Source organism: Mercenaria mercenaria, chromosome 12, assembly GCF_021730395.1.
Source record: "Mercenaria mercenaria strain notata chromosome 12, MADL_Memer_1, whole genome shotgun sequence".
Classification (NCBI taxonomy): domain Eukaryota; kingdom Metazoa; phylum Mollusca; class Bivalvia; order Venerida; family Veneridae; genus Mercenaria; species Mercenaria mercenaria.
This window is the reverse complement of record NC_069372.1, coordinates 63,380,087-63,401,325: the sequence shown is the minus strand read 5'-3', so window position 1 is coordinate 63,401,325 and position 21,239 is coordinate 63,380,087. Positions and strand designations below refer to the sequence as shown.

Sequence of the window (21,239 nt, the reverse complement as noted above, 5' to 3'; positions counted from 1 at the left end):
TTGCTAGTCATTTCATCCCTAATTGGATCAGGGCTGATATTTGATGTCATAAGACTTTTATAATGCTCATTATTTATATTATTATTATTCATATCAGATCAACTTTTCGAAGTGAGCGTCTATAAAAATGTTTATTTATGGCAGTTTTAGTAATAGATTAGCAGTGTTAATCTAACCTTTAATTAATGTAATTTATATATGATATAGTCATATTGTCATCATTAACAGTCTCTTATAATTATTATATAAAATGCCCATTTACATTTTTATCTTACTTAATGTATAAATGATTTTATCTACTGTATTAATTTAAGTGGATGAGACTTAAATAAATAGATTTATATAGCTATTATTATACTGGGCCGATGGTCTAGTGGTAACACACTTGACTGGCAATCCAGAGGTTCGGAGTTCGAATCCCGATCCAGGCACTGGAAATTGAGATGCTCTTAAGTGTCTCCCAACTAACTTAGAGGCCTGTATTGGTACTACCCAGGAAGGACGGCTTCGCGTTTATCGGTGCTATATACGGGGCACTTTAAAGAACTAGAGTATCTATTCGAAAAGAGCTAGGCTAAATTAGCCGGACAAGTCTGTGTCTAAAAATGATTTCTCTCTATCTGTTGCGGGGGCTTTGTCTCACTGTCGCTCTGTGTCTGTACTAGTAGAGGATGATATGAGATGAAAATGATAATACATTTGTCGAAATGATGTAATTGGATTGGTGTCATATTTCATTGACGCAGCATCATAATTAAAAACAATCTAAATGAAAAAAAGATGCAAGTTGGCAATACATGAAGAATTGAAGATACAAGTAAAATTTAGAGTGATTTTATTTCTTTTGTATCGACCCAAGTTGGCACTTATACAATTTATACAGAATACACCAATATATATAACTTTCGTTTCAGGCGATTCTTCGGGTGGGATGGTAACTACCAACATGGATGATGAGTTTCATATTTGTCAAACTGGTTATTTATAAATAACATCTAAATAGACATGCTTTCGAGAATGACTTATTATGCCAGCAACAGGCCTAAAATTCTTGTACATGTCCTTTTTCTGCCATAAGACAGACACAATTTTATCTGTCACACATGTATTTTCACATAACATTTGTCCCAGTGTTTAATTCAAACGATAAGTTATTGTAAAGAATTTCATTTTATCCTTCTCGCTCGAATTTGCCTGTGGTGCATTATTTCCATGGCTGCCAAAATCCATTTCTTAAAGAAGGATCTGCAAGCGGGTCTCCTGATGGGTAGTGACACTTTACCATGCCTGACTGGTAATATTCAAGTCTTTTAAGCATATGTCGAGTGATATCTGGAAACCTTTCTGACATATCAATTTTCTCATTTGGATCTATGTTTATGTTAAATAGCAATGGTTTGTGTAAAGCTGTCGATGTTTTCGTTGATGCACTTGGTGCACTTGGTCCTGAAACTATTGTCAAAATAAATACAATATCTAAATGGACAGTCATTGGTGGGCTGGCAATTATATTATCCAAACAACTGGAAAATATGATTTTCACCTGTCAAAAATTTCAACATGAAAAATATAACAGTTCTTCATTTTTGTTAGTTAATGTTAGTTAATAGGATAAAATCTTCGTCGTTACTATAGCCAGTTTAAAGACGAACAAGCCCAAACTTTATTTGAAGTATGCATCGGAACTTTCAAGTTCCAGAAACGTAATGCACTGCAAATGTATTGTTTAACCATAATCAAACCATGTTTAGCGGATGGCCCAGTGGCTAAATTTCGCGATCTCTTGCATTTAATGGCGTTTTCGAAAGTTGTTACTGTGCAACCTTTGCGGTTATTGATAAATGATTTTCGGAATGAACCTGACATTTTTTGTCAATCGAAACAAACTGATGTTTAAATAAAAAAAAGCGTAACTGTCGGTGGCTAAGGTGATGAATAGGTAATGCCTGTTAACAAGTAACACATAAAAGAATAAGGAAAATGCAACCAATAAGTGAAGCAGATGTTAGGTTGAATTCATGTCCATGTTTTAACGTCCTATTTGTTTTGTGTGTTGATGATGAATTTTCTGAACCAAACAACTACAAAAACAAAAAAGGCTGATAGTTGAACATGGAGAAAAATAGAAATATCTCTGACAAAAAAAACCGCATCGTTGCCCAATCTTGTATTAGTTTCATTCTGTTATATATGATGTAATGTAATTAAACAGTACAAAGGAAAAATGGTTACTAATAAAATAGAAGATAAAGATAAAAAATATGCATTTTTGCACAGAAACTCTCCGGCTGGACATAAAGCCGCTTTGATTATTCGCCATGGTTTGACCGTAATTTCTCATACTTGAAATTTGTAGTTACCAAATAACCCAAAACTTTCGATTTAAATGTTTCTTTAAACTATTCAGAATTTGCCGATGATATTCCAAAAAGACAAGGCAGCTCTAACGTCATTTTTTCAACCAATGGATGTGGATGGAATCCGGTGTTGCAATGAAAACGACAAAATCCGCGAGGACAGGTAAATACGAAATTTTCCGGCGTGCGAAGGCGTTTTCACTTGATAGGAGGAACTTAAACTTTGTAAGAAGGATTATTGCATACATCAACAAACACAAATGCTAATATAACAGTAGATATTTCAATGGGATCATTTCCACCATCTGCTTAAAATTCAGGTTTTAAGTTACTGTATACCTGAATATCCGGTTATAATTTTCCAGTCTCCCATTCTCAGTGATGCTCGCGTTGTTGTATTGAATGTATCATTATAAAGTGGTTTTCCAGGGGCAGTAACTCTTGGATTGATGTCATGAAGTATTTCTTTCCTAGGGCTCTGTAAACCGTACCTGTAGAATTAAAATGCTTGCTAAAGTAGACCATAACATATTATTACAAAACATGTAATATTAAAACGTTCGTTTTTATTTCAATTTATTTTAGCGCTCCATCAAAACTATTTGATATATAACTTCTAAGTAGGAAGTGGTCGTCCATTGCTTTTTAATTGATGGGTCATACTAGACTTAATGTTGTTTTGTGCCGTAGTTAAAAAAAAAACGTACATGGGATGATTAGTAGTAACAGTCATACTGACATTATAATGACTTTAGTGTAGTCTGACATCTAATTTTCTTAAACTCTTATAGCATTTCTGTTAACACAAAAATATTTTGAACTATATTTTGAATATTGAAATTATCTAGTACAATATAGAAATTTACACATTTTTATCTTCGATATGACCTTTGCCATATTACAAGGCTATATATAGTGTTAAAAGTCATGTACAATCATTTTCCTTTGTCACAAGGATGGTTCTATTAAAACAAGTAAGCTATTGCAGGAACAGCAGACTGGCTCACTGTTTTTGTAATTTAAGTAGTCCAATGGAAAAGACATCGGTTAGCATGATTTTGAGCATGGCACTACAATATGGATACTAGTAAAATATATTTTTGTATTCTTCAGTGTGATTCATGGTGTTCTGGTCTATTTTCATTAGTTTTTTTTTTATATTTCAATATTATCAGTAACTAAGAATTGTCATGTGTTTATCAATAATAAACATTTACTTAATTGTTTTCCATTGATCAAATCCGTCTAAAGGGTTGCTACCGCTAACGTTCCCCCCGGCAAGGTTTAGAAGCGTTGGGAACCAATCAGTTACATGCATGAGTTCATTTGAGACGGAACCAGCGACCTGTTCGCCTAAAAGAGGACTGTTTACGAATCCAACAGCACGTATTCCTCCTTCGTATAAGCAGCCTTTTTCACCCTTCAGTGGCCAGTTACTGGCGCCACGTTCAATGTCCCCTCCATTGTCTGTCACGGAAACATGTGTATAGACATTTTAGAAAACTGATTTGAAACGAGTATTAATATTCTATTGGACGAAACTATCAGGTATATAATCAAATCTTTTAACGCAGCTTTATAATTATTCGTCAATTTCTTTAGAAAAGCCTAAAGTATATTTATGTTAATTAGAATACTTTTAGCAAACTATGTTGCAAATAAACTAAATGTGAACTAAACAATTTTAGGACACACCTGTTGTGAAGATCAGTAATGTGTTGTCCCATAACCCGCGTTCTTTCATAGCGTCCACAACGTTTCCTACTGATTCATCCATACATGTTACCATTCCTTGTTTAGACAATACTCATCATTAGCTTGCAAGATATATCAAGTTCGTCTGTTATATATTTCATAGCTTTATGAGGCTAGAATTATTTCTAAACACCTGTTTTAAAAATATCTTTAACAATAAGTATCAGCTTAAAAATGAATATTAAATCTGATAAATATATCTATAAAGGTAAGTGAAACAATAAAATATACTCATTTTTCATAAGTGATCAGCAGACAAAATATGATTATTAGTCAGCTTAAGGGATAGAAACAACAGATAACAATTCATCTTCCTTCAAACCAACGGCAAAGCTGAAAGAACTTTTTTTTGGTATCGAATCAGGTTTAGAAAAAATATGAGAAAATTTTGAACAATGGAGGCATGTATATTGTATTTCATTAGTGTCACTGCCACTGTAAAAATGCTGTTTCTCTACCTAATTATAGAAAGTGTCTCTATGTTGTTTGTTTTAACTATACAACATGCTTTCTGCGAGAGAGATTTTTGTCGAAATTCTCTTGTACTATTAATTAATTAATGAATTAATCGAACTGGTTATCTGTCATTTTGTTTTATGCTTTGATGCTTTTTAGAGTAAAAAAATTAAGTTCTTCTTCTCTGATCCTTAATTTTGAACATATTTTATAAAATCTTCTATAATTGTAGATTGACTGTCATCCCTTTTAATATCTCACATATTTAATTACATATCGTTATTGTATTTGATTGGTCGAAAAAAGAGCACGCGCGGGTGCGCAAAAAGCGATATTGACCTGCGAAAGTGATAATGACTCTTGTGATATCACTTTTTCCTAATTGAATGAAATATGGGCCAGTCAAATGAGTGCATTTGATAAGGGCATATAATATAACAATTATAGACTTGTGTCTGCGTACTCGGTCAATATCATTTTTACACATATTGACCTCAACATATTTAAAAATAACTGTATAATATACATAGACGCCATTTTGAATAGATGGAACAAGACATCGTTATGATGTAATCAGAACATTGTCAACGAAGGCAATATAAACCATTTTAGTGAAGTTTGTTTGGATAATTTCAGCCATTTATTAAAGGCAACATTAAACCATACAATTTGTAATGAAAAAGAAATACACAACGGTATTTTTCATAACGATATTCCAAACTGTAACTAGCAACAGTGTCATCATGAATTGAGTATGTGTTTGGACGCATTTGAACAAAGGTACAGTAAGTATTACAGGAATTACAAGTTGAGAAATCTACAATTACAGGTACAAAGACATTCGAAAATTTAATGGAAACTTTTGTGTCCGAACAAAACAGTTTATTTTACCTGCATATTGCCTTCTTATTTTCATTCTTTTATTTATATTTTTGTTAAGATCCACGTATCGTTTAGGAACTTGCAGGGGTGAATGTACTGCTTGGTATGACAGGTAGATGAAAAGTGGCTGTAGAGAATCATGAACAAATTACTTGGTGAATAAGATATTTCCAAAATGTATTTTGTAAATTTTAGTAAGTGATGATATACGAGAAATAAGTCATTATCAAATTGCATGTAATAGTATCTGCTAGATTGATATCAATTATACATTTCGCTAATTACATGCTCAGATTCAATAAACAAGTTAAACATTCTACAAAATATGAGAAGTGAATAATGCGTACATCAAAGTTTAATGCTTATATCTATTCGAACCTTCTCGGTATTGTGATTTTGTATAGTGTCCCTCACTTTCTCCGTAAATAGGGTAGTTGAGTATGAGCCGGTGTACTTGCTTATATTTGCAGGATGATCATTCTCAAACAAGTCGTACCCGTTCATGTCTTTATATTCTACACTATGGTTGTAGTAGTCGGAATGTCCGTTCAAGAACCCTAGAAAATACGTACAATGTGTAGACAGTAGTTGCACACTACTAGAAAAGGCTACCATGCAGTGCAATAAAACATGATGTAAAATCTACAGAAATCAGCGATTGTTATTTTAAAGAACTTCCATTTTAAGTACTGAACGAGAAAGTGTTTCTTGTGAACTCCTCGCAAAGATGAATAATTTCGGGCTTAATTAAAATCATCGAATTAATTGATTCATGTATAACTGTATATAATACATGTAATAAACATATCAAAGTCAATAACATAATTGTATATAAATAAATAAACGTTTTTTAGTTTGTTTTTGACTTTTGAGAGTTCACTTAATGTTCTTCTTTGCCAAAATGATTTGCTTTGCCTTATTAAGGAAAAACCCTCTCTTGGTTATAATTACCTAGGATGTTGTAGTGGTTGCGTGGTAGTTTGTCATATCGTTGATTCAGGTTCAATATCCAGACGATTTTTTCAGAGAAAAGGTTTGATATGTAATTATATTCATTTCATTTTCAAATTATATTTACCATAATTATTGCTATGCACATGTAAATTTCATTTTAAGGCAGGGTACCGTTCATAATGCTTCGTTAGCGGTACGTTTCGCCAGCTGCGTCAGTGGATTCCTGGAGTCCAATTTCACGTTAGAAATGTTTCTAGCCAAGAATTAGATACAATTATAACTTATTTTATTTGCACATGTATAATGCACATTTGCTGTGTGTACAATACATTGTATGAAAAAAAGATATTACAATACGATATTTTCATATTATTTTACTTTATCTGCATATAACAACTTCCTTCCTTTGAGGTTACCTTACTCCTTGCGGGAAATCAGTGCTTAGATCTGTGTGAAAAAGATATTAACTGTACGTAGAATCATTTAAAATATAAAGTTTAATATGTTATTGATTAACTTTAAGCATCAATATAAAGTTTAATATTTTTATTAGTTAACTTTAAGCATCACAATTTCCGATTTCTTAAGTGTTCATTCCACATCTTAGGTTCACCAAGGGAGATAAAATTGCTGTCCTTTTTATATTGATCTTTGATCCCTGTTGTTAGAATTGAAACGTTTGCGATAAATGTATTTATGAAATGAGTGGTCGTATCATTATGTGATTGATATGCTAGTAATTGGGCACTTGTTTAGTGGTTTAGTGACTGTTTAACACTCCAATTCCAAGAATATGTGAGGGTATTAAGAAATATACTAGTTGCACGCCTTTCATGATTAGACATTCGGTGTTTGTTGAAGGCAGATGCCCCGCCCCATATGATATAACCATATTCAAACAGAGGATGGATGGTGAATCTGCTTATCTCAAGTCATTCCTTATAGATTCTTAGTTTCTAATGTCAGGTGTACCGAGCGTTACTTTATAAAATGTATATATATAATTGTTCTCAAGATATCTGCTTTTGATTAGTATAGAACTTGTATAATGAATTTTCCTTAAGCTGCCTTTCTTCTGATTAGTTTAACCAATGATTTGTAAATGATTGTTTGAAACATTAATCAGCTGAAATCAAGCAGATAATCAATTCAATATGTGGTCCTTTTTGTTCACTTACTGTTATCAAACTACCTAAATTTCTGACCTTTAACCAGCTGTTTCAAACCGTACAATTCAACACCTTGTCTCCAACCAATCGACCTAGAATGAGTATATGGATTGGAAATCCCTTCAAGTATGAGCATACGCTGCAAGGATAAGGCACTGACCTTTCCACAACCCATCTAGGTCCAAACCTTAACTCTATTCCAAACCAGAGGTCTCAAACACTTTTAACTGCTGTCTTGGACTTGAAGCCGAACAATTTTCTCCCAAAGCCTGTGTATTAAACCTTGTCTTTAAACACTGCCAAAGTTCAGCACTATAACCTTAAACCATCTGCTTATACTGCGACCCGGACCAATATAATAATATAGCTATCAAGAGGTCCCAGCGAGGATGAGCCGAAGCAGCTGCAAATATGAGGGTGCATCACCTAAATTATTTATTACCAAAGTCCCAGTAATAATCATGGCTTATTATCATTTTTCTCGATCTGAACTCTTCGAATTCTGTCGACGATCTGCCCAAACTGGATGTTCAGTGTATAATTATATGGCCGTATGACGTCACTTGCATACGGAATTACTTCTGACTTTTACATAGACCGCCTTATATAAATATTTTCAAATACTATTTTACCTGTATATACTTACATCTGGACCTTATCATATACATCGAGGTGAGATTTCTAATTTCTGATCACATTCGAACATTAAACAATTTACATTTTCTGTATATAAACTGGTAAAGACCGTGAATGTTTTGCAACTCTAGTTGTAAACAATTCAGTTGAAGAGTACCTGATTAATTAACCGAAACGTATATAAAGCGCGAAAAGGACCAATTTCACGACATTCATTTCTGTAAGTAATAGTATTTTATCATCATATGGGATATTATATTTTTGTGATTTTGCGGCTTGTTGTATAGTACCTTAATAATTCAGTCATGACAGAATATTTTTCCTACAATAGCTATCATATTGCTTTAACCACACCATTGTTTGAATTCATATGCACATTACTCTGTAGATTTCTTTCGAGAAATGTCTTGTCTTTCTTATGGGTGTGTATCGTCGTGCCATTAGAAAACATGCCAGTATCACAATTGTTCAAATCAAATTAATCCTTTTTAATTGTAAGTCATTTATGAATATTTAGAAAAGTACAGGTCCTAAAGCAACAGCAACAAAAAAAAATGGAAACAACAACAACAAAAATATTGCTACGACCATTGTCGCTGAATTCAGCTAATTAACCATTTTTAAAGTTGTTCTATAAACTCAATTTTGGGATAATAATGATGACGATAACATTTTTTTTTTAAAGTTTAAAACAGATTTTATCATTTTATTGATTCTACCTTATTCAAACTCCATAGGGATTTCCTTTTAGCATACGTGACAAATTACACATACCTTTGCCTACCCAGTACTGCCGTTTATAAAATTACATGAATTACAACTTGAGTTACACCATGTCTTGTGACATTATTAAACAAATTATTTTGTTTTTCAGGATATTTCGTATCTGATCTAAATTTTATGAACCCACCAAAGAAACTGTCGAAGCCTCTATATGTTGGTAAATACTCCTTTTTGTAGAACCCCAGGTGCCACTTTCCTACCATATGTGTAGCATAGCCAATCTCCTTTAACTTATCGGCGATTGTAGGGTTGTCCAGAGTCAAACCAAAAGGAATTGTAGGCCACAACAACCACTGAAGTCCTGTGTGAATCTTTGAACATTCTCATTATTATAGTTAATGTTGTTAGCGTAATTATCATTATATATATTATTAAATATAACAATAAGATAATTTTCGTCTATGAATTCGTAAATGCTACATATTTTTCAGATATGATCTATGATTTTAAAGGATCTTCTTTTAGTTTTTATTCACATACATTATCGCCATGCACATGTACCATTATGATAATAAATTTTCTGGCTAGAATTGCCATTTACGTATCAGATTTCCATTCAAAACTGTACATATTCGATGACAACCTGAAACGTGCAAGAGTGGATACAGTGATGCAGTGGGTAAACGACGGACAACATCAGATGACGTGAGATTGAGCCATTTTTCCTCACACTAAAATTTCTGAATTTCCTGATCAGAGTGTCATATATGGATACTTTACACCTTGCATGATAAAGAATAAGGGAAGCGTCTTGAATCGTGGCGTCTTCTACATTATAAACATTTTTTTTTGAGAAATCACCCGTATAGATAGCAGGTGGTACCTGTAAATAAACTTAAATGCACACACACTTAAAGACTGTAAGAACAACAAGTTACATACTGATTTCATTGCAGAGTTTTGAAGTTTGACAATAAATGGAAACAGTACCAGTATATACCACAAATGTATATTTCATATAAACAGAAATTCTTTACCTGATACCGTCCAGTCAGCAGCTGTCCTCTTGTCGGTGTACAAATAGGTTGAACATAGTAGTTCTCAAGTCTCACACCAGACAATGCAAGTCTATCAATGTTTGGTGTCTTTATACGGGACCCATGATAGCCGACATCATAAAAGCCAAGGTCATCGGCAACGATTAGTAAAATGTGCGGTTTTGTCGTTAAAGCAGGCTGCTCCTTTGTGAGGAGCTGGTCTCGCATCATGTGTGTTATGTAATATCGCCTGCCAACATGTAAGTTTGTATTCGTTGAGCCATTGTATAGTAAAGTCAATATCAATATTATCAACTCTATTATCGATATCGTTATGAAGAAACGTTTTATTTTGTCGGTCCTTGAAAGAAGAAAAAAACAACAATATATCAGTTAGTACACGATAGCCCATTATTCTCGACAACTAATGAAAGAAAACTATTAGAATCTATTCAAATATGTGAATACGAGAACAATGTATGATTAAAAATTACGAGTTATAGAAATCTCTCTCTCTCTCTCTCTCTCTCTCTCTCTCTCTCTCTCACACACACACACACACACATTCTTCCCTTGATGACAAGCAATTTGTTTCTTATTGAGTGCCGTTATAAAATATGAGTATAGATTTCTTTGTATTAAGAAACCAGCTGCTTTCTGTTGGTAGATTTGTGTCGTACAATACTCTTACAATCGCTGTTCACATGTATCCTTAAAATGTATGGAATAGCGTTACAATATTTATCCTGATACTGACAACGTAAAATAAGGCTTGCACTCCTAATGCGTGAAGGAAAATCATTTCATGAATTAAATTGCAACAATTGGGTAAAGATACCAAAACGACAAAGTTACTGTCTGTCTTAAAATATGATGTAAAAATAATTACAATGTCAAATGATTTTTAAATGAGGTCCTAAAGTCAGCTTTAAATGCGTGGATCTCATCCATCATGGGAAAATATCTCAGACACAAACATTAATACATCTTATTTCATTATAATATAGAGCATATGTGTATTTACCACTGTGAAAAATTTCAGTTAAATCTATTTTGTAGCAAAATTTGTGTTTGCGAAAAAGCCATCAATTATTTCTTATTTTCTCTCCCGTGAGATTCAAACTTTTCAGATCAGTACTCAACAAAGCAAGCTACCTTTTTTTATTTACCGAATTGGCTTAGTATATTCTGAAGTTCTGAAAAATTAGGTTTTTAATGTAGAGAAATATTGATCCAAAAGGTGCACAACTACTTAATCTATATTATTATTATTATTTCCTTAAATATTAGTCCGATTAGTAAAATATAATGACGCTTTCTCCGTTGTTTTTTTAAGGTTGATGGTAGCTTAATGATTTCTGAATACGCACAGACAACTAAGCGAAAATCAATATAGCTTAAATAGTAGTCGCCATTTCAAAGTATGATTCAGAAAACAACATGTGACCTTACTGATTAATTCGAATATTTAAAGGTCAACCTTTTTAGCAACAAAGAAGTTATATCGGAATGTTACGAAAGACCGGTGGTGACTTCGCACTTCATACTTCACAGTTCAAACTTCACACTTCACACTTCATATATATAATGCTTAATACACATACAAATAATAGGAAAGTCTGAAGTGTGAAATTTAAAGTGTGAAATGTGAAGTCTGAAGTTTGAAGTGTGAAGTTTGAAGTTTAAAGTGTGAAGTAGAAAGTATGAAGTTTGAAGTGTGATGTGTGATGTCTGAAGTGTGAAGTCTGAATTTTGAAGTGTGAAGTCTGAAGTTTGAAATGTGAAGTTTGAAGTGTGGAGTGTGAAGTCTTTTTCGGGCGTTTTTTTCTATTTTCAAACTAACCTGGAATTACCGAGATTGGGCATAATGAAGTAGAATAATGATGTTGGCTGAGTTACTTTTGACTCCAGAGGCGTAATTTGAATGAATATCGTAGAGTATAATATACTGTAAGAGAAGAAGATATTAAAAAGGTTTTCCTTTATAAGTCCGTTTAAATGTATTGTCCCTCGGATGGGATAATTTTGAATCCAGTGGCATAATTGGAATACCTTTAATACAAGAAGACCGCTAGGTAATGCAACACACCATATATCTAATTTCTATGCCTTTCTGTCTTACACATGAAGATTTTTAAACATATTTTTCCTTTCGTTTACTATGGCAACCATATTTCTGCATTGAATGAAATTGTTTTAGCAATTTGTATGTGCGTGACCCATGTATCATTCCCGTGAGATTGTTTAAAAAATTATCACAATAGTTTTTCTAAGGAAGATTTTGAACGGACGGACGACAGACAGTGAATTTCCCCTTATTTTTCGAAGATCAACAAGTGATATAATCTAAACTCGAAAAGTCGTTTATTTTCCTAGAACATTCAAAATGTACACAATCAATAATACTTAAAAAAATAAAACTCAAATAAGAAATAGCATACACATCTATGCCAATACACAATAAGCAGATCACGTGAAGTCACGTGATGTTTAATCTATGAAGTGCGAAGCGTGCAGTGAAGTCTGAAGTCTGAAGAATGAAGTTTGAAGTGAGAAGTATGAAGTGTTAAGTCTGAAGTTTGAAGTGTGAAGTATGAAGTGTGAAGTCTGAAGTTTTAAGTGTGAAGTATGAAGTGTAAAGTGTGAAGTTTGAAGTGTGCAGTATGAAATATGAAGTGTGAAGTTTTAAGTGTGAAGTCACTACCGGTCTTTCGTACGTTATAAAACTTGCTTTTTGCAAAAGTGGCATTTAAAGTAAATCTATTTAAAGATCGTTTTGAAATATAAAACGTAACTAAGGAAATTTATATAGCAGTCTGTTCATAAGACCTTTCATTTCCTCACCACTACCCAATCCACACCGTTCCCTCACGCAACCTAGTACACATAGAACATAGTATTATAAAGAGCATAGAATAGACTTCAGAACCCCATAGAACCAAAAATATACTCATGACATTTATGTTTCTCCACAACTGTAAAATATATGGTGGCTGATATCGTGTTGGCTTGTTGGTGGCAACACGAAAAGACGATAAATGTTATACTTTTTGAAAAAGAAAAACATTGATACACAATTATACGATAATGTAATTGTGTAAAAATATTTTTACTGGTTACATGAACAAAACGGATAACATTGTGACAAGATGTAGTTTATAAAATTCGGAAAATTAAACATACCCCTTATTTTAATCATTTTTTTGTAAAATTGGTTAAAAAGTTTATCAAAAGAGGATACGATGCGAAAATCGTGAAGCACAGTGCATGTTTAGTGATTGACTCCTCTCCAGTTAATTGCTACGCTTTCCTATTTGATGGTGCGATGACTAATAAATTGGAGGACTCCATGATGCTTTTCTCCTAAATCCTACATACAACGGACGAAGGGAGTTGATTTTTGTCTTAAAGTTTTCTTAGTCGTGCCCTTAAAAGTTAGGCTCTTGTTGCTCTGACTTCAGACAAATTGTTGAGTACATTGGTGTAATTGTACCTTAAATTTACCTTAATTTTAAATTTTGCTTTATTTATCTGTTACTTTTACACTAATGTTAGAGGATTTTATTTACATTGTGTTGTTTAACTTGTTGAAAATAGGGTAAGTGCGAGGTTGGCATGCCCTAAACGCGTTTAAACCCCCAGTTTCCTTTATTTAGGTTACTGACCGTTCCAAGGCGGTGCCCCTATTTTCAACAGGTCGTTTTGTATGTCTTGAATTGTGTGTTGCGTATATTTTCTTGTTTGTTGTAAGCGTTTTTCCTCCGCCCCTCTCCTACCCCTAGCATTTACGCTACTTTTTGCATCCCCTCCCTCTTTACTTTTAGTACGTTTTCCTGGATCCCCTTTTTTTTGGCAGCCGAATCCCAAGACGGTACTTGATTGTTTTTTCCTACTTGTGTGGGTGTGTTTGTATGCTTGTGAGTCTATAACGGTGCCCTACTGTTTTCTTATGTGTTGCTTGTTCGTTTTTCTGTTATTCAGTTGATCGTTGTTGTGTGTTTATCTTTGGTACATGAGTGTCTGCGCTATTTGGGTTTACGTTGTAGAGCGACTGTTTAAAGAACATGGCATTCCCTTGTATATTCGTCCTTGTTCAACTTTCCCCTTCGGATTCCTCCCCCCACCCCCGACCCCATTTCGCCCCTTACCATTTCCTTCCCCTTTATCGATATTTAGCTTAAATTAATATGTACTTGTTGGAGGTTTGAAGCAACCCGTCTGAAATATTTTTCCATTACAGCTTCTTTTTGTTGTGGGCCTACTATGTAAATGCGTGGCTCTGGGGCTGTGTTTTTGGTGCCCTGTGCTTCCAAGAAATCTACCCTTACCTATTATCTTTTACATTAATTTCTGCCCTTGAGTATACAATGAGACAATACTACATATGCTGTACTCATGATGAAGAGATTTCGATCTTACACCAAAACAAACAAATACACTCTACATGTTGTTGTATAAACGTAGACATTCAGTATAATAATGATGAAATCTGTTGTAACACGCACTATATTTTGACTGTTTCCTTACAGAAATATTCAAAATATGATATATACTGGGTAAAACATGTTCGATTGATAATTAGACAACAATTTCTGTGTATGAGGTAAACATGAATTTAAAATTTCTTCAAATACGAATGTTCAAAAAGACACCTTACTCACATGTTTTGTGTACGACTGTTTACACCATGAACGAAGTAACTATTCAGTGTTACATGTAAAGTGTTCACAAAGGAAGCAAACAAGAAACTGCATATTTATCAAGATGAAATAATGTAAAGAAAACCTTACTCTTATTCAATATTGCTATTTTATAATACGGTTAAAGGTTATAAATAGAAATTATACTCACATATTTTGCTTTCAAAAATCCAGTTTCATATATATTAAAGCCGTTTTTTGAAGTATTGTTTAATCGTCAGCTGCATCTTCTGTCCACACATTTTTAGAGGAACAACTTTCTAAGTCCATATACAATGATTGATTGTGACCATTTCATATTAATACAAGCAATCGGAATTACATTTCCCGAAAATACAAAAGACTATATCTAGCGGAAATGCAACACGTGCATATCAATCAATTCAACAAATCGAGATTCTATCCTAGTTAAACTATTTTATACACAAAATGAATACATGTATTAAACATAGAAAAAGTTGAAAGGCAGTTTACTCCTGTAAACATCATCCTAAACTGAAACTGTTTTATTTGATTAAACGCCTATTTTTACGCAAAACATATTCAATGGCGTTTTACAAAGCTTGAAATATACGACAAATTAAGATATTAATGCATAACATAAATGAGCATAAATATCATTGTAAATAAACTATTTAGTAAGCATTAAAAAAAGATCAGACATCAGATATGATTAATAAAATATTAGAATATTAAGATACAGATCCTAAGACAAAGCATGACTAATGCAGATTGCTCAGTGCAATGTTTTGGCATATTAAGTAATTAATCAGACGGGAATTTTACTAGGCTTGAGATTATAGCAGTCAATTAAATATTGTGTTCAATTTCTCTGTGTTTACGATTTTGCGTCTGCCTCCTGGAAATACATATATATCTTAGACTGATGTCAGATATTGGTCTGAGAGCTCACAGACTTTTATTGCAACAATTGAGACCAAAAGAAGTTTATACTTTTTTGGAAAAATATTTCATATCCTCCATGAAAACCTGTTTCTTTAGTATCGAAGCCGTGCCTATTTCTATTTTGTTTACTTATGTTTTTAATAGGGGAGGTAAAATTGACTTGTAAAAATATTAGCGGGTAGGGTAAAGTTTACGTCTACCAGCTTTTTCATTGTTTAATTACAGCAACATTTTGATAGTAAGTAAATGTACATATGTCAGACAATGACAGCGATAAGAAATTCCTCGATGGGCAAACTTGATATTCAAGGTCAAATGTCAAATTTATGTAAAAATCACAAAAATTGGCATATTTGAAATTCATTTTATATCTTAAAAAAATAGATTGTTATCATAAGTAATTCATCTATCTATGTAATGTATATATATCTGCAAAGGGTAAAGCTAATATCAAAGGTAAAAGGTAAAATTTGTGTGAAAAATCGCATGAATAGCTTCGTGTTTGAAATACAACATATATTTTTAATCATTATTAGTAATTGCTAGTGATTTATTTTAATGTATATATGTCCCACAATGTCTGTAATAAAGATATCATCTGAAATGAGACGGGTCCGAAATGAGTCAAGTTCCAGTGTGATATTATGGGTCAAAGGTCATTTTCAAATAAAAGAATGAAAAAATAGCTCTTTAAATTTTCTCTTTGTTGATAGTATCTTGCCGATATTAGTCAATGGTATCATTTCATTTTAATGTATAAATGTTAGGCGCTGTCTGGTTTGCACATACAATTTCAAAACATTCAAGGTCAACTATATTATCAAAGGTCAAAGGTAAAAAAAATGAGTAAAATGTTGCAAATATCAAACCTGGTATTAATGGTCAGGGGTCATTTCTGTGTGAATTTTCACACAAATTTGACCCTTGACCTTTGATAAAAGGTTTGCATTTGACTTATTGGGATAAGACCTACATTGCTGACCGTACTTGACATGTATACATTAAAATAAATTGCTAACAAAGAATAATAACAACAAACTAACAAAGTAATGAGTTAGTATGATACATTTTGATCTTTTACACATTTATTTAATACTTAATTAGATACATTTGCATGCCATGGAATAACACTTGTTTTCCCGAACAATATTTAACGTTTAGTGCTCAACACATCACTATTATTTGAACGTTATACAGCGAAATTCATCGTCATTAACAGAAAATGGAGATTACCGAACATTTTAATAATCTCAAAAGAAAAATACGCAATAGCTTATCAAACTCACTCGATTCAATTAAGAGTTCTGAATTTTGATATCAGTTCTTTTTGTGTGCAGTACATGTGCATGTATTCAATACGAAAATAATTTGCAAAGTATTTTGTATAACAAATGCTATAATAATTTAGCACATGCTAGACTATGTTATCGGTGTTTACTCACTGCACTATGCTATACAAATAATACGGGGAAGGCAGTAGATATGGTGGTTTAAATTAAAATGAATGTTGGCAATACAGACGAAACGGCATTAAAGGTTTGAATGAAACAATCCGTGTAGATATAATTACATCTCAACAGTTACTGTAATCAACCGTAAAGGTAACTAATTTGTTTTATTGAATTATTAAACGTGGCGTTTAACGTATTACAAAACGTGTAACTAAAGTACATTTAGAAAAAATGCAAAGTAACGATTTTATTTGTACTTTTATGACATAGGATGTAAATTATAATCGGTATATATGAGCCGCACCATGAGAAAATCAACAGAGTGCATTTGCGACCAGCATGGATCCAGACCAGCCTGCGCGTCCACGCACTCCGGTCAGGGTTCATTAATCTATTACAATTAGAGAAACCGTTAGCGAACAGCATGGATCCTGACCAGACTGCGCGGATGCCCAGGCTGGTCTGGATCCATGCTGGTTTCAAATGCACTATGTTGGTTTTCTCATGGCCTGGCTCATATGTAAGTTAAATTTCACGAAGATGACGCTATTTTCGTTAATCGTTTCACGAACCATGAGTATAATCATTGAACGAAATTAAACTGCACAATTCTAAATTTTATTTTATCTTTAAACAGCCATAACATGTGTGGGAGTGAAGTGCTTATTATTATATTTGGGACTATCATCATTTTTCTCCTGATCATTGTGCTGGTCTGTTTATTTTGGATATGCTGCAGAAGGGACAATCATCGCGATGGGGTTATTATCCGACCAATGGACCAAATGCAGCTAGGTAACATCAAGAATATATTTCTTAATTAGTCCAAGTAACTTCACACAATATTATATGATTATCTTCTAAGATAGTATGTAACGCTGAACAGTTCTTAAAGTAATTCAATAAAAACAGGCTCTATTTCTCCGGACACTATATACAGTTTTGGCTGTGGAAAGCCATATAAAACCCTCGTTAATACTGTATGATTTAAAAATACATGTGGAGCATTCGAAAATTGCGACCTTCCCCTTCGCCGACTCGTAGTAGTTCAAATCCTTTCCTCTTCCCTCAGTAGAAATGTATAGAATTTCCGTTCCTCCAATACATAGCATTTCCGTTCATCCGACACATAGCATTTCCGTTCCTCCGACACATTAGCATTTCCGTTCCTCCAAAAAAATAGCATTTCCGTTCCTCCGACACGTGGTATTTCCGTTCCTCCGACACGTAGCATTTCCGTTCCTCCGACACATAGCAATTGCGCTCCTCCAACACAGAGCATTTCCGTTTCTCCGACGCATAGCATTTCCTTTCCTCCGACACATAGCATTCTTCTGCTTTTTCATATATAATTTAAGCCAGCGCATTTAATAGCACAAAAACTGATTAGTGTTGGAAGAGTAGGGGATTTGAATCTTCTATACTATATAACTATGCTGCAATAGCGGGATCTTGTAAAACTTTCTATACTATTATGCCAGAACTTTGTTGATTTTATATACGTCACGTTATAACGTGAGAATCCGGCATTTGGACGTGGGATGCATGAAAATTTGTGCCGGTGCGCTAAGGAATACCTTTTTGAAAAATTGAATTTTTAGTAAAAAATAGATTTTCTACTGGTATAGTGTACCTTAATTTAAAAGATAGTTATTTAGGGTAAATTCTCCGTAAGTTATATTTTTATTCTAACTAGAAAATATTGAAAATGCATAATCACAATTGTTTCATTTTTTTTTCAAATCGGAGTACATAACAGTCTACTTTGAGATACAAGTCATAAATATAAGCTGAGTAATTCCATTGGGTATGACCAACAATGCTGCGATTTAATTAGTATTTAATTAAGTATTCAATTTATCACTCTCGACTAAGAAATAAATGCAGCAACTTGTATTTTGATCTTTTTACTTATCATTTAGTCACTGACTTTAGTTGTAGTTGTGGATGTCATATTGAAGATTGCGAGCACTATTTTTTTCAGTGTCCTACTTTTATAAATCAAAGAATAGTTATGTTTCAGTCAACCAAGGACTTCCACCCTTTAAGCACAGAAACTTTACTTTTTGGTAACTCTTCTTTATCAGCTAACGATAATATTAATATTTTTAAAAGTGTTCAAAAATTTATTAAAGATACAAAGCGTTTCGAGAATTGAAATACAGCAGCGACTTTTGTGTCCAATTTCATCTAGTTCTAGTTCCACGGCGGAGGAAGTGTTACACGAAGGACGGAGTTCTTCTGATAACCTGTCATGTTTTCTTCTGATGACTGACTTCAAAGAAGTGGCGCTGATTATTAAACTAAAAAGCTTTTTCTGACGCATAGCACAAAACATTAGGCAACCTTGATCATCAAACTTTACTTTTTCACCCCATTCACTCTTTTTAAAGATAAATAATTACCATTTTTGTTTTGTCATACATATATCAGAAGAACTCTGTAACGTTTTCCAGAAACTCTGTAATAGTTATCAGAAGAAAAAATGACAAATTATCAGAAGAACTCCGTCCTTCGTTAAACACTTCCTCCCCCGCCCGTGAGTTCTGCAACAACATGACAAAGAATAAAAATCTACAAAGCAATAACTAAAATATCAGTGCCACACAAAATATAAAGAATATGTTGTACTTGATCTAACTATATTTCGTCTAACTATCTTTTCTTCCCTCTTTCCCTCTTCTTTTTTACTATAATATTTTTTTTTCATAGCTTTATGAATAAAACATTTTGTAGCCGAAGGGGAGGATATGTTATAATGTTGAGAGAACTTGTTACCCAACCCTTTTGCATATACCGTTGTTAAAACAAAATTTGTATTTGAGATGTAAATATAAATTGATATGCAATAAAATATGTTTAAACCATTTGATTAGTTAAGTGCACCCGCAATGACAATCTGCAAACTACGTATTCTACATAGTATTAGGCGATTGATTTCAGCATTCTCCAGTTTTTAAGGCCATGGGAGGGGTAAGGTCTTGTACGTTTTGAACTACCATTTACTCGAAGCATGTCGAATTGTCTAACAGTGAAACGTAATCAACGTAATTTGCCGCGAGACATTTTGGGTAAAATACATGATGACGCAATATCGATCACCATGCAGATGATAATAATGGTCGACAATGTTATTATTTGCAGTATTAAGTATCAATTTGCAACTTTCATAATTCTACAATACCTCGGTTGCTAAATGTTTCTGTTAATTCGTTATTCTAGGTACAGTCGCTTACTATAGCAATGACCACCTACTGGCTAGCCGAAGTCCACATTTACAGCAAGTGCGTAGTCAACAACATCTACCGCCTATTCATGCTTGCAACAGTCAACAGTGTACGGCTACAGCATAAACATCTTACTGAGCAGTTTTCTGATAATACGCAGTAAAAATTGCCAAACAGTAACATCGAATATTTTATGTGTATCCTGTTTGGACAAGAAAAACTAGAAATTAAGGTTGTTAGGCATGTTTGGTTGAAAATTTGTTCTACAATGTAGAATTTGATTAATTCTTGATTTTTCAAAACTTTAGAATATACTAAGAAAATTAGGCAAATCGTGTGCTTGATTTTATTTTTGACAAACTGATTTGAAAATTTTGAACTTCACAAGTATTTCATAGTAGAAGTTTTGATCTACGGAAAAATCACAATTTTGATGAAATTTTCACGAACAGAAATATTTGTACAATGAAGATTTTAATGAAATTTCTCACATTCGAAAATAAATTTATGGTCTATGATATTGTGAAATAAAATGTATACGTCCATGTTCTTGATTTTGAGATATTTGTCCATGGTTAAGAGATATACACATTTATGTATCAAACGTTAAAATATCATATAATGTCTTTTAAAAGGGCAGTAACAATGCCGTTTTAATAAATGTACTTATGGGTTATTTAAAATAATGTTAGCGCAAGTTCACCGTAACCTTGTTTCTTTCATTAACCTAAATTTTGTGATTTACACGTATTAGTGCAAGTTAAACAGTTTATGTTTGTTTGTCAGTGAAATATTTGTACATACTCACTATAACATCCCGTCAAGTTCCGATGGAATCTCGAACGTCAAAAATTTTCTATACTGACGCTTAGGTTACATGTTTGTGACATAAGTTCCATGTATGTCTTAGAGTTAAAAAGTTTATTACCGACGATATTTTCAATTTCACTTTGCTAAAGGACAGATTTGTATAATTCATATAATAA

The 21,239-nt window shown here is 33.1% G+C and overlaps 1 protein-coding gene and 1 long non-coding RNA gene across 2 annotated transcripts; one reads left to right on the top strand and one right to left on the bottom strand.

The window, feature by feature from the left end:
• Window positions 1-818: 818 nt before the first annotated feature.
• On the bottom strand, window positions 819-15,089 carry LOC123534177 (arylsulfatase J-like). Its single transcript, XM_045316286.2, has 9 exons — window positions 14,821-15,089; window positions 9,970-10,330; window positions 9,120-9,303; window positions 5,829-6,007; window positions 5,460-5,577; window positions 4,053-4,148; window positions 3,575-3,824; window positions 2,697-2,848; window positions 819-1,452 (listed from the first exon to the last, which is right to left on the bottom strand). Coding segments are annotated over exons 1-9 (1,590 nt in total). The 5' UTR covers window positions 14,823-15,089; the 3' UTR covers window positions 819-1,204.
• A 1,948-nt stretch (window positions 15,090-17,037) lies between these two features.
• Window positions 17,038-20,791, top strand: LOC128547133 (uncharacterized). The gene is made up of 3 exons (XR_008366335.1): window positions 17,038-17,176; window positions 17,664-17,821; window positions 20,249-20,791. It is a non-coding gene; the product is annotated as an uncharacterized LOC128547133 (long non-coding RNA).
• Window positions 20,792-21,239: the final 448 nt, after the last annotated feature.

Coding starts and splice junctions, on each gene's coding strand:
- LOC123534177 (XM_045316286.2), bottom strand. Junction 2,849..3,574: donor GATCAATGGAAAACAATTAA/GTAAATGTTTAT, acceptor TTAATTCTACAG/GTACGGTTTACAGAGCCCTA. Junction 1,453..2,696: donor AATTATAACCGGATATTCAG/GTATACAGTAAC, acceptor TTTTGACAATAG/TTTCAGGACCAAGTGCACCA.